General features: G+C 40.8%; 1 protein-coding gene across 1 annotated transcript in view; it reads right to left on the reverse strand.

Moving 5' to 3' along the window:
- Nucleotides 1-13833, reverse strand: part of ADAMTSL1 (ADAMTS like 1) — a 1100541-nt gene extending 1086708 nt beyond the window's left edge. The window contains exon 1 of the mRNA XM_052645042.1: nt 13747-13833. Coding sequence (XP_052501002.1) covers nt 13747-13833 — 87 coding nt within the window. The remainder of the gene's footprint in view (nt 1-13746) is intronic.
- Nucleotides 13834-15090: the final 1257 nt, after the last annotated feature.

Consider the following 15090-nt stretch of genomic DNA (forward strand, 5'->3'; position numbering starts at 1 on the left):
CCAGGGGAGGTGGGGCAGGAAGGGGGAGAGAAGAGGAGTTCAGTAGGAGATGGATCATGCCAGGCCTGAAGACCAGTAAGAATCAGCAATCGTAGTCTAAAGCATACACTGTCACCCAAAGTGATAATGCCTCCTGAGGGGATAAAAAATTGGTGCCTTGGAGGGGGAGAGGAAAGGACTTAGATAATAAAATGGACTGAGGTTCTTCAAAGAGCCACAGCACTCGTAAACAGATTTGTTTGCCATGACCTTTAGAGGAAAAATAACGTGCTAGGCATATATTGTCACCTCTCTGAGAAAAATGTTAAGATCTGCAGGTTACATCCAAGACAAAACACCAGAATCCATTGGCTTTGTGGATTCAGTTGAACTTGCAAGAGGAGAGTGGAGTATCGCTCAGCTTTTGTTGTAACCAGTGGCAGAAGATCCCCAAAGTAAGCCTATTAGTTCAACATTCAAATAACTGTTTCCTGTCCCTGGCGAATGGTGAACTAGAAGTCTGAAGAGGAAGAGGTTGCCTGTCTTTTGTATAGGAAAAGCAGCACACGTAAAGCAAGATAAAATACCAATGTTCACAGCAACATTATCCACAATGGCCAAAAGGTGGAAGAAGCCCAAGTGTTCGTCGACAGTCGTACAGAAAGACGAAATGTGCTAAAAACACAAAATGGAGTATTATCCAGCCTTAAAAATGAAAGCAAGTCTGCCACAGGGTACAACATGGACGAAACTTGTGGACCTTATGCTAAGAGAAATAAATCACAGAAAGATAAATACCATATAATCCCACTTATATGAGGTAACTAGAATGGTTAAATTCATAGAGACAGAAAATAGAATGGTATTGCTGGGATGGGGGGGGAATGGGAAGTCATTATTTAACAGGTACAGAGTCTCAGTTTTGCAAGATGAGAGAGTTCTGTACAGTGGTTACATAACGATGCAAATGTACTCAATACAACTATACTTCACATTTAACCATTAAGATGTTAATTTTATTATATTTAACAATTATAATTTTTTAATTTGAGAAGTCAAAGTTAATTCTAAGTGGTTTTACAGTAATGTCAAAGACCCTTTGTTCACGTATATACACACAAGCAGAAAACTTAAAAGATCTAGGTCACATCTCAGAAGTCCGAAATCATTAGCAGAACTAATGAGGTTGAAACAAAAGCAAGAAAAAGAATATTCTGGATTCATGATAACGTTAGGTTATATTTTCAACTGTCTTGAATTCGATTGGGCCAACAAAACGTGAGCAGACACAATCATCTGTCACTGAGTGGAAGCATTTAATTGTCAGAGCAAGGCAGAGCAGAACTCGCCCTTCCCTGCCCTGACAGCTATGGAAGCCCAAGACGGAGCTGCAGTCAGCCTGGATTCTTCAGCGCACACGATGGGCCATGCCCTCCTGACAACCCGCAGGAGACGCATGGCTTAGATGTGTGAAGCCACTATGACTGTTTGTTACCACGGCCTCATCTAACCCATCCTGACTAATGTAGAGTTTAAAAAGTGAAAAGGGAATATGGGAATTTGAATTTCAGCTTAATCAACAGATACTCTTTAATGGTAAAAATCTATTTCACTGCAACTGATTTCTGAAAGAAACTTCACAGTGATCACTCTTCATTAAGTGTACCAGATATAAGCAGGAAAGGAAACATCTTTCCTCCATGTGTAAGATGACATCACAGACTGTGCACGACTCAGCAGTGAGCACGTGCCTGTTTTGTTTGGCCGGATTGTGGTAGAGATGCGGGGGACATCCTGAAGAAGAGGCCCACGACACAGTTCCTTCCTCCCCTCCAAGAGTGGAGCAACAGTTGCTACATCACACTCGGGTAGAGAAGGTGTTCAGCAGCATATCCTCTCCCTTTCAACAAGTGTCAAGTTCCTGAATGCTTTGGACAGTTTTCTAAATAAGTATCTGTTAATCTTCCAGGGGCATGTGACTCGAGAAGAAAATACACAGAAGCCAGTTTCCAGCAGGTTATGTGGGGGGGGGAGTGTTGAGGGGGATGTGTGGAAGGGCAGAGGGTTTTCCCTTCCCTTCATCCCCCAATCATTCTTCGGCTGCAGCTGAGGCTATTCCCAAACATCTGAAAACCATTTATAAAAAAACGGAGGTTACAACAAATAAAGACACTTTAAGCTGGTGGTTCATATCTTTAGTTCATGATGTAACTAGACACTAAAGTAATAGTGTATGCTCTGGTGGGAAAAAAAATCACTGAACTGAGTTCTGAAATGCGTGGTCCACTCCCATCTCCCTCACTAACAGACTGGGACGTGTTGCTCAACATCCTCAGACCTTACTTCTCTCCTCCATAAATAAGATAGACCAGACCAGTGTTTCCTGAAATGTGGTCTTTGGTCAAACCGCGTCTGGGAATCCTCTGTGCCAGGGGGTCCCCAACCTCTGGGACTAAAGCCTGATGATCTGAGGTGGAGTTGATGTAATAATAATAAAGTGCCAATAGATGCAATGTGCTTCAGTCATCTTGAAATTATCCCACCCCTCCCCCCTCGGCCCCTGAAAACATTGTCTTCCACAAAACTGGTCCCTGCTGCCTAAAAGGTTGGGGACTGCTGCTCTATACGTGGTGAGGGGAAAGGGGTATCTGTACCAAAGACACATTCCTCAGACGCATCTTTTTCTATGGAATCCAAATCTCCAAGAGTGAGACCCAGGAATTGGTTTTTCAAAATTTCTCAGTTTCTAGTCCCAAGTGTGTGTTCAGTAGCTTCAGTGACTCTTTCCAACCCTACGGACTGGACTGTAGCCCGCCAGGTTCCTCTGTCCATGGGATTCTCTAGGTAAAGATACTGGAGCGGGTTGTTATGTGCTTTTCCAGGGGATCTTCCCAACCCAGAGATCAAACTTGTGTTTCTTTCAGCTCCTGCATTGTAGGCAGGACTCTTTACAAACACACACACACACAACTTAACTTTGCTGTATACCTGAAACTAACACAACATTGTGAAGCAATTATACTTCAAAATTTTCGTAAAGTTTCTCAGCTTCCAGTGGCACAGCTTTAATATTTGAGTGATCTTTGGAGCTGTGCAGAAGACCAAACCAACTTATGCACAATGAAGTTTCTAAACCAAGAGACTAAAGAATCTCTAAGGCCCCTTCTGGTTTTATAATTCTATAGACATGAGTAGAAATGAAATATGTAGCTCCTGCACCACCCACTTATCCCCTTAAAAAAATTAAAAGAAAGAAAAAAAATGCTTAATTCTCTACATAGAGATCATCCTGGTACAAAATAAAATATTAAAACTGATATGGTATTACATACTAACCATTCAAAACTACTTCCCCATTCATTTTGCCTTGTCTCCCTTCCTCACTACAAAAGCCCTGAGCCTCAATTGCACATTAGAGAATAAATTTTAATACCACATATGATATTTTAAGGCCAGATCTTTACATCATGTTAACTCCATGTTCTCCCATAAAACTGTTTCCAAACATGAACATCAAAATTTGTAAACCAATAAAATATTTCTGTGCTGTATCTGAGCAAATAGGTTAGACAATTTATTTAAGCAAAGAATGTGAAATACAGTTATTGAAAGGCTGAAAACTAAAATATAAAAACGAGGATGGAGAGAGTACCTATTCCTGTGTGTGGCAACTAAGAGGCAGTCAGTCAGCATGAATTCTCTTCCCTGGAAAAAGTCTGACTCTCTAGGTGCAGAGGTGGTCAGTAAACCCAGAAGTAGAAGCTCGGTCTTAGGAACTCAAACCTAGTGTCTTTTTTCTAATACTGACCAAAGTTTTACTTACACTGGGAAACAAAACATATGAGTCACTGAAAAGTGAGCATAATAACCAGAACAATCTTTAATGGGATTTGGAAATGGATCAAGACAGGAAAATAGAAATAATGAAAGAGAATAAATAGTGCTAACTTCCAGTTAAACATGGCAGGTTGAACACTATTTTTTTCCCCCATTCTCTCCCAAATGTCTGCTAAAATAACAGTAAATAAATAAAAATGACAAGAGAACTGGAAAGGACACAACAGCAGACAAAAGATGCCAATAAATTTTTGTAATATGGAAAGCTGGTGGAGGAATTGTAACTGACTTAACAGAACTGCGCCTGCAACAGGATATAATGATGGGAAGGAAGCAAGACCATTTGGCCTGTAAAAGCTCAGAAAGGCTTCAGACATGGAGGCACCTGATGCTGCCAAAGATGGGACTGAAGTTTTGGCTATAACTAGAAAGAGTGTGTTTCATGTTATCAAACAAAGACTGCTGAATAGTAAAACTGAGAAAATCTTTCAGAAAGTATAATAAAAAGATAAAAATAATGACAAGGAGATTTTAAGAAATATATGGTCAATCCAAGAGGCTAAAATATTAACTGAAAGGAATTTTTAAAAAAAAAAAAAGGCAAACATATACAAGGCTGGCAAGAAAATTATCAAAGACATGTGAAAATAAATGTTTCCCAGTCTGAAGGCTGTAGATCTACTGAATTCCATGAAGACCCTAGCACACTGAATTCAAATAATCTACACCAAGGCAGAGCATCTTGAAACTGTGGTTCAGAGGCTGGCATACAATGACCTGTGGTCCAAATCTAGCACACCACCCATTTTTGTAAATAGTTTATTGCAATTATTTACTTGGAACAACCAGGTCCACTCATTTCTGTATTGTCTATCACTGCTTTCCTGATGGGGCTTCCCAGGAGGCACTAGTGGTAAGGAATCTGCCCCTCAGCGCAGGAGACATAAGAGACCCGGGTTTAATCCCTGGGTTGGAAAGATTCCCCCGGTGGAGGGTATGGCCACCCACTCCAGTATTCTTGCCTGGAGAATCCCATGGACAGCGGAGCCTGGCAGTCTACAGTCCACAGGATTACAAAGAGTCAGACACAGCTGAATCGACTTAGCACATACACATGCTTTCCTGCTATAATGGGCAGAGTTTAGTGGTTGTGGCAGAGATAGTATAGTACACAAAGCCTAAAATATTTTCCCAAGGGAAATGAAACTTATGTTTGCACAAAATCTTGCACATGGATGTTTATGGTAGTGATATTCATAAAAGCCCAAAGGTGAAACAACCCAAATGTCCCTCTGGAGACAAATGGATAAACTAAATATTATATATCCATACAGTGAAATATTATTCAGTTTTAAAAGGAATGAAATACTGATACGTGCTATAACTTGGAAGAACCTTGAAAACATGCTGAGTGAAAGAAGCCAGTCCTCCAAATTCACGTATTACATGACTCCATTACATAACTGCATTCACACAAAAATCCAGAGTAGGGAAATCTACAGAGAAAGAAAATATATTATGGTTGTTTGGGATTGGTGAATGGTGGAGAGTATGAGTAAGCTAAAGAGCACAAAGTTTATTGAGGTTTTTTTAGGTGACCAAAATTTCTAAAATTGACTATGTGATGGAACGCATATCTGTGAACATAATAAAAATTATTGAATTAAACACTATGAGGGGTGAATTGCATGATATATGTATTATATCTCAAAGCTATTTTAAGGAAAGTATATTAAAAATAGAATAATAATATACTATTTGGCACACTGTAGTTATAACAAAATAGTAATACTGACCACTGGGTCTTTAAAATGTGATAAAATATTATGAAAAAATAATAAAAGGAGAATGAGAAAGAGAATTAGGAAATCACACCATAATGAAAATTTAATAGAATATAATAAATCACATTAAGGAATGCTGCAATAACAACAAAGGCACTATATTAAAAACACAAAGAATTAAAATGGTTATCTAATATTAATATAACAAAATGCAAAGTTGATTTCAGGACACAAACTATTACCATGGATAGATAAGGTCATTTTTAATAATGATGGAAGAGTCAAATTTGCCAAAAAGACAATTCTAAATGCTTATATAACAGAGATTCAGGACAAATAAAACAAAAACTGATAGAACTACAAGGAGATATAAACAGACAAATCCACAATGGTAGATGGAGACTGTGATATATCTCGCTCATAACTGATACTATATCAGTAAAGATGTAGAATATTTTCATAAAACTTTCAACCAACTTGACCTAAATGACATTTATAGAGTATTGCACCCAACAATAACTAGACCAATCTGGAAAATTTAGAAGAAACATATTTGTAGGAAGTTTAATTTTTTTTCAAATACACATAGAACATTTACCAAGACAGACTATATTCTGGGCCATAAAACAAATGTCAATTAACTTAAAATGATTCAAGTTATATAAAGTGTGTTCTCTGAATACACTGAAATTAAATTAAAAGTAAATAATTGAAGCATATCTGGAAAATCTCCAAATATTTAGAAACTAAACAATTCATTTCAAAATACCCATGGGTCAAAGAGGAAATCAAAGGGAAATAAAGTATTTTGAAGTGAAGAAAAATGAAAACATATTTATGATATGCCACTAAAACATCACTGGAAAAAAAATTTTATTACTGGAAATCTTTGTTGGAAAACAAAAAAAAGATCTTATATTAATGACCTCAGCATCACCTTGATACCATAAGAAACTAGAAAAATAAGAACTTATGAAATGCAAAATAGCAGAAGACAGAAAATGCGTCATTTTTAGTGTAAAAATCTTACATATTTCTATTTTCTATTAAGAAAACAGAACAATGAAGGAAATCTATGAAATCAAAGCTGATTCTTCAAGACCTATAAAATTTTTTAAGCCACTAAGCAGATTGATACTCGAGTATTCTTGCCTGAGAAATCCCATGGGCAGAAGAGCCTGGCAGGCTATAGTCCATGGGGTCAAAAAGAGTCAGACACAACTTATTAACTAAACCACCACCACTTCCAAGCAGACTGATAAAGAATAAATATATAACCAGCATCGGGAATGAAGGAGGTGACAACCCCACGTGCTAATATTAAAACCGTAATAAAGGAGCATCATGAACTGCTTTATGCCAAGAAACTCGACTGAAATGAAATAGACACATTCATGAAAGATACAAACTACAAAACCTAACTCAAGATGGAATATGAATAGATAACATGAATGGCCCTATATCTACTTAAGAATTTAAATTTGAAGTTAAAAATCTTCACATTAAGCCAATTCCAAATCCAGATAGTTTCTCTGATGAATTCTATAGAACAATTAAGAAAGAAACCACACACAATTTCTTCCAGATCATAAAAAGAAAAGGGTATTTCAACCCTGATACTAAAAACAGATAATAACATTGCAAGAAAATAAAACAGCTGAACAATATTCTACATGGACATAAAGACAAAAGTTATAATCAAAATTTGGTAAATCAAACCCAACGATATAGAAAAAGGGTAATATATTGTTACCACATCAAGCTGATCCCAGGAGTGCAAAATGGGTTTAACATTCAAAAATCAATTGACATAATTCACTATATTAATAAACTAAAAAGGAAAAGTCATATAGAATATATTCAGAAAAAGCACTTGACAGAAATCCAATATTCATCTCTGGTTAAAAAAAAAGAAAAACTGCGTAAACAAAGAACAAGATGAATTCTGATAAAAGATATTTTCTAAAAAATCTACACATAACATCATACTTTATGGTGAAATATTGAATTATTGTTCCTTAAGATTGGGAGTAAGCAAGGATATCTGTTCATATCACTTCTATTCAATTGTGAACTGGAGGTGCTAGCCAATGTTATTAAACAGGAAAACAAAATGAAAGACATTCAAACTGGGAGAGAATAACTGTTTTTATTTGCATATGACATGATCATATGTGTAGAAAATCTGATTGAATATACCAAAAAACTGCTACAACCACTATGTGAAGTTGCAGAAGATAAAAACAATACACAAAAATCAACTGTTTTTATAAATTAACAAGGAAAAATCAGAAACAAAAATTTTTTTAAGTGCTGTCTAAAAGAACATCAAAAACATGAAACATTTTGAATAAATCTGACAGAAATATGTCAGATTTTTACACTAAAAATGACTACATATTGCTTAGAGAAATAGAGACCTAAATAGAGGTTTAGCATGCTCAAGAATCATGAAACTCAACATTGTCAACAGACTATGTCATTTGAAATAGATCAAAACACTCCGAATCAAATCGTTGAATGCATTAAAAAAAAAAAAAGTTGGTAAACTCTCTTTAAAATTTATATAGGGTAGCCAAATCAACATCCTTGAAAATGCGGAATAAAGTCAGAGAAATCACACTTCCTCAGTTCAAAATTTATTGTGAAGCTACAGTACTCAAAACGATGGAGTACCAGCATAGCAACAGAAATATAATTCACCAGAACAGAATAAAGAATCTGAAAAATAGTCCCATGTATACAGACAACTGATTTTTAACAAAGGTGCAAAGGCAATTCAGCAAAGGACAGTCTAGTTGAAAAATCTTGCTTTAAAACAACTGAAAATCCATGGGTAAAAAAATGAACTTTGACCCATATCTTGCACCACATACAAAATTCAAAACTGCACATAACCTAAATGTGAGACATAAAAATTTTTAAGGAAAAAACCTGTGTGATCTTTTGATCTTATTTCTTAAGAATAAAAGCAAAACCACAATTTACCAATAAACAATAAATTTAACTTCATCAAAATTAAAAACTTCTGCCCATCAATATATCATATCAAGAAAATGAAAAGACAAGCCACAGCCTGGGAGAAAACATTTGCAAATGATAAAGGAGCTATAGCCAGAATACATAAAAAATTCTCATAACAGGAGAAAAAAACCCAATGAGAAATAGACAAAATATCTGAATATACATTTTGCCTAAAACATTACATAAATAAATCCATGAAAAAAATGCTCAAGGTCATCAATCATTAGGCAACTGCTCATTAGAACCCAGAACAAGCTACTAGTATACCAACTTGCATGGCTAAAATCAAAGCCTGACCTCAGCAGAGTACTGGCAAGGATGCAGAGGAATGGCATATTGCAACCTTCTGAAAAACTGGCATTCTCTTAAAAAGTCAAACCAATGATTCAGTCATCCCACTTTTGAAACAAAACTACATCTCCATGCAAAGATATATCAACATATCTTTATAGCAACTTTCTTTGTAAAACCAAAAACTGGAAACACACAGTCCATAAATAGGTGAATGCTGATGGACAACAAAGTATAATATTTCTACATAATGTAACACTACTTAGAAACAGAAAGAAACGAGTTATTGGGAACATGCTACAGCATGCTGCTGCTGCTGCTAAGTCACTTCAGTCACGTCCGACTCTGTGTGACCCCATAGATGGCGGCCCACCAGGCTCCCCCATCCCTGGGATTCTTCAAGCAAGAACACTGGAGTGGGTTGCCATTTCCTTCTCCAATGCAGGAAAGTGAAAAGTGAAAGTGAAGTCGCTCAGTCGTGTTCGACTCTTCGCGACCCCATAGACTACAGCCCACCAGGCTCCCCCGTCCCTGGGATTCTCCAGGCAAGATCACTGGAGTGGGTTGCCATTTCCTTCTCCATGGATCATCTCAAAAAAAAACACAAAACTATGCAGAGTGGCAGGAAAAAAAAGAGAGGGGGGTGTGGTAATCTACTCTGATTTTATTTACATAAAATTCCAGAAAATGCAAACTACAGTGACAGAAAGTAGATCACCATTTGCATGGTGATTTAGGGTGTGAGGAAGGGTAGCAGGAAGGGATTACCATTTAGAAAGATAGTAATGATGACCCTATATGCAAGACAGCAAAAGAGACACAGATGTATAGAACAGTCTTTTGGACTCGTGGGAGAAGGCAAGTGTGGGATGATTTGAGAGAATAGCATTGAAACATGTATGTTATCATCTGTGAAACAGATCGCCAGTCCAGGTTCGAAGCATGAGACAGGATGCTCAAGGCTGGTGCGCTGGGATGACCCTGAGGCATGGGATGGGGAGGGAGGTGGGAAGGGGGTTCAGGATGGGGAACACATGTATATCCATGGCTGATTCATGTCAACGTATGGCAAAAAAAAAAAAAAAAAAAAAAAAAACCTACAATATTGTAAAGTAATTAGCCTCCAATTAAAATTTTAAAAGGGATAATGAGGAAACTCTGAGGTGATGGTGTCACAGGTGTGTGTATATATATGTCAAAATTTATTAAACTGTATGGTGTAAATATGTGAAACTTACTGTATGTCAAAAATAACTCAAAATACTATAAAACAAATAAACAAGAAAATAATGTTGCCTTTGGGACATGGGATCTGACGTTAGGAGAAAGGTTAGGGAAAAAACAAGGTAAGAAGTTGCTATATTTCTTTATAAGCCCTTAGTAATATTTTTTAACCATGAAAATTATTATCAAAGTAAAAATAAAAAATAAAACAAGAGCAAGAACATATAAGAGAACAATAAAAGAGAAAAGAAAATGTTTCCTTCGAGGTCTTTAGCTGAAACTCAGGTGCCAGCAAACACACAAATTCTTTCCAACCATCCTGTTTTTAACCTCATTACCAAATTCCTAACAAGGGTAGGATTTAGAATACCACGTAAGTCAAAATATTCAATGTTAGTATTTGAATAAGCTATCATTGGCATGCCACCATAAGAACATGAATTGCCACTAAGTGACATTTTTAAGCAATAGTAATGGATTTGTGCTGATCTGGCCACAATCCTCTCCAACAGCCTTGTCTATTTTCACAGTGGATTGCTACAGATGACTTGTAGAAATCACTAAGTAGTTGGTAACCTCTAGTGGTTAAAACAGTTAATTATGTACTTCCTTACCTGGGAGCAATTTGGGCAATGGGATGAATTTGAGTTCAGCTGATGAAGTGAAATTGATATCAGTAAAATAATCCGTTTCTTAAGAACCCAAAGAGTGAGCTACCTTCCAGTTGCACAGGGAAAGAACTGCAAGTTAGGAGGGTAATTCAATCAGGATCAAAGAGGAATAACCCCTGAAAGCAGAAATTCGGTGAGATTTCTGAATAATTTTTACTTGCATTAAAATTGTTCTTTGGACTTTGATAATATAACTTCGGTGTAATTCGGTTTAGGGAGCCAGAACCTCTTAAGCAAAGAGCCTCCTTTAACTATGGGTGCAATATATACAAGAGTTTTGATAAGTCTGGTAGTCATGCCTTTATGTTCTGAAGAAAAAAACATTTAAAGAATGTATAATATAAATTCCAAACAGTATTCCAATCCTTTGGCACTGGTTATTGGTTTGATTTTTTCTTGATTTGATACTAAGTATCCTCAAGTTTCCAGTCTGTTAAATTCACTGATAAGGTATAAAATTCATGTAGTTTAAAAAAGAAGTGTTAAATTGTGTTGCAAGATCAGCTGCTTCTGACCAACACCTAAGTATTATATCTAAAGTGTACTGCATTCAATAAGAATACAGAACCCATCTACCGCTTTAAACCCTCTTCTATCCCTTTCCTGACAAGTTTAGTCAGGCTTCGCACATGTGGACAGCAGCCCTGCCAAGCGGAACAAGAAAAAGTCATTTGAAATTAAGCAATAAACCACTTCCAACACACACACACACGGCTCAAATCTGCTTTCATCATCTTCACCCAGAAGAAAGTTGGTTGAGAAGAAAAGCAAGGAGGAACAGGTGTGTAACACTGGGAAAATCAGTTTGTCCTAAATGTCAAGAGGGTACCAAACGACTTGAAATAGGTCTAAACAAGTCCAGTGTTTAAAATGCATGTATATATGTGTGTGTGAATATATATATATATATAGGCAGTCTGTTGAAGTATATTTTTAAAAACCACCACCAACAAATACACAAGTCTAAGAAACTACTTCATGCATCTTTGCATTTTCTTTAGCATCTTTGCTGGTTTCAAATATTACCAGATAGTTTACCAAAGTATCAAGGATAAGGCAGGATTTCTACCCTTATGATTATTTTAAAGTAAGACACAATGTGTTCAGTCTCGAATTGGGTTAGATGCCAACCTGCCTGGTGATGCTAGAGCTAGCAGTTCCTTCTGGAACACAGGCCAACACCCTCATTTTACAGATAAAGAAATAGCAGGTTAAGGGCCTTGACTAAAGTGACACATCTAGTTAGGGACAGAGCCAGGACTGGAAGCTGCATGTTAACCCTCTCTCCCCTAGCATGTCTACCAGGCCCTCTTTACAGCTCTCCCTTGAGTTTCTTTTTGGGCTGATGACTCTGTTAGAACAGGTCACTGTAAGGCAGGTCATTCTGACACCATCGTTTTCAACCCAGCTGCATAATGTAATCACCTGGGAGCTTTATAAGCCCCAGTGTTCCACCTTATCATCATATACCCCTCAAGGACCTTGATGCAATTCAGCTAGGGTGGGAGCCTGGCCCCAGGAGTATCTAGAGCTCTCATAGGCAATCCTAACATGCAGCCACCTCTGAGAAGGCCTGCCCATGCAGTAAGGCATTTGGGGAATAAAACTGGCTCATAATTAACACAAGGTTTTGCAAGGGTTTTTCTGGGCTCCAATCTAAGCAGGTGTTCCCTGTTGAAAATCTTTATCACTGCTTAGCCTAGTCTCTGTCTGTCAGGTTCCACTGGGCTCTGGGCCCTTCTTAGCCCTCATTCTTGGTCCTTGCTCATCCTCTAAAAGTCCACCAAAGCAATCAAAATGATCATTAAAACAGAAATCTGAAAACAAGTTTCAGAAACTGTTAACTAAAAGCAAAGGAAGGAAATCCCCCGATTTGGACAAGTCTCTATAAGCAAAACAGAGGAAAGGGAGGCTATCTGGCGATAATTCCGGCCAAGAGTACTTGGGCATTTTCCCAGAATTACCCAAGTAATCCTGTGAAAAGCAAATCTATGTAGGCTAAATTATGTACAAACTGCCTAAATCATGAGTTTTAATCAAAAGTTACCTGACTCTGGAAATCCTGAAAGCCAAGGACACCACATGCATCACGGGGTATGAATGACCCCCGCCCCGTTCCCCAAAGCAGCTCTCTCCAGGGTCTTTGCTGTAATAAACCAGAGCCAAGCCAACTGTGAATTAGACACCCTTCCAGGGCTCTTCTGCTCTGCCTCGGGCCAGGGCCCACCCGGTCAAGAGAACTCAGTTCCTATAACCCATCTGGCTTGGGAGAAAACTCTGGGAGTATGTGAAGGGGGTGTGGCGAGGGCGAGTCCCCCTGCACCAGCCACCACGACCACCTATTCTCCACTGCGGAGCGTCATGGAGCCCACCTGGTCTGCCATCCACACACCATACAACCGCCCCCAACTCTACCGGACGCGGGTGGCCCTAAGGTGACAATGTCAGAAGTTTACTGGGCCCGAGAAAGGACAGAAATGAAGAGTGTCCCAGCGTCCGAGCCTTCCCAGAGCCGCCTCAGCCTCCGCCAGAAAAGAGAGAAGGGATTCCTTGAAGAACTGACTGTCCAGAAGGGTTGCCGGGGTCGCGGGCTCCCTGGGACAGGGCCGCACCCAAACTCAGGCGCCACCTCTTCGCCTCGACTCTGCCCAGCTGGAGGCAGGACCAGGGCGTGGCGGGGAGCCGGGACGCGGCCCCAGGAGGTTGGGCAGAGACTCAGCTCAGGGGCTGATACCGCCAGCTCCGGGATTGCGGCGAGGGGCCGCCTTAGCTCCAACCCCGCGCCACCTGTCCCAGCTCGGGTGGCAGCGCAACCCTAGGACAGTCCCTGACCAGAGTGAGCGCGCCCCGAGCTATTTAGCACTTCCCGCAGTAGCACAGCCTAAGAGAAAGTTATCAGGAGGGGGAGGGGACACAAGACGCGCAAACTGCCTTACCTGTCCGGCGACGCAGAGCAGGCACCAGGTGCCTCCGAGGATGCGGGCCAGGAGCCCCGAGCGCTGGGGCGCAGCCAGCCGGGCCATGGTCCCCCAGCGTGGAGGGAGGGGAATCCTAGACGAGACCCCACCCTGCAAGCGGTAGCCGCGTCCCGCGTGGGCTCCGGGGCTCCGCGTCGGCGGGCTGACGCGGGATGTGAGCCTGCGGGGCAGAGCTGAGCTGGGGCGGCCGCGCGTGCTCCGAGCCTCCCTGCGGCCGTGGAGCCGGCGGCTTTGAATGGGAGCGCGTGCGCTGGGGGTGGGGGCGTTATTTGTGAATGTGCTGCTTGTCTTGGCTCCGGATGCTTCGCGCTCCCCCTTCCCCCCCACCCCCAGCACCCCCTCCGGCTCCTGCTCCTCCCCTCCTGTGTCAGCCCAACGAAGGCGGGGAGCGCAGACACCCAGCCGCCCCGGCAGCGACCGCTGTGCGCGTTTCGGGAAACCCGAGCGGAGCTAGGCGCTGGTTCTATTTATTTATTCTTTTTAAAGGCGGGGGGAGTCTTGCGCGGCACACCTTGCTCACGTTGGGAATGCCTCCCTGCCTGTCCTGGGAGCGTGCGGGATGAGAAGCTAAGGCTTTCCCCGGATGCTGGCGCTTTCCCGGGAACGAGACCGAGAGCCAGTACGCCTTCCCTGGAGCTCGGCGCGCTTCAACCGCCCTGGGAACCACGCAAGACCTTCAGGGAGTGGGGAAGAGTTTGTGTGTGGGGTGGCTGGGGTGAGTTTCTAAATCTCAAGACTCCACACAATGATTTGGGGAACCAAACTCTGGGCGCCCAGAGATTCTCCCGTGGAGTTGTTTGGCATCCTGGGTCTGGGGTCCCTGACACCTAGGTAGGGACACAGAGACTCAGGAGCCGGCATTACACATAGGGAGCCCAAGAAACGGGTTGAGTGAGAATGAATTTGCTTGCTATCTTCTTGTATGGATGGATTTCTGAGGGGCAAGCCAGGACCACCCCCCCCCTTCTCCAGTGTGGGCAGCACTCTTAATTAGACTCGAGGCTTCCAAGCTTTCTTCCAGCAAAAGTCAAACGTCTTGCCCTTTTGAAGTTCTTTGCCACTGAGACCCAGGCTCATCTATTCCTGAAAACCTGACGCTCCAGGGCCAGCCTTCCAAAGCATCTTTATAAGAAATCAAGTCCCCCACCCTTCTTCTAACCATCTTCCAGGCCACTCCACCCCTCTCAAACCTTGGCAGTGAGCTAGCAGAGGCGGAGGGCTGGCCCCACTTCAGTGAACTCCGTATGATAAGAGGATTCAGCCCAGTGCTGGTGAAATAACTTTTCTGAAGTTCCCACGTGT

The sequence above is a fragment of the Budorcas taxicolor genome, chromosome 8 (assembly GCF_023091745.1).
Source record: "Budorcas taxicolor isolate Tak-1 chromosome 8, Takin1.1, whole genome shotgun sequence".
In the NCBI taxonomy this organism is placed as follows: domain Eukaryota; kingdom Metazoa; phylum Chordata; class Mammalia; order Artiodactyla; family Bovidae; genus Budorcas; species Budorcas taxicolor.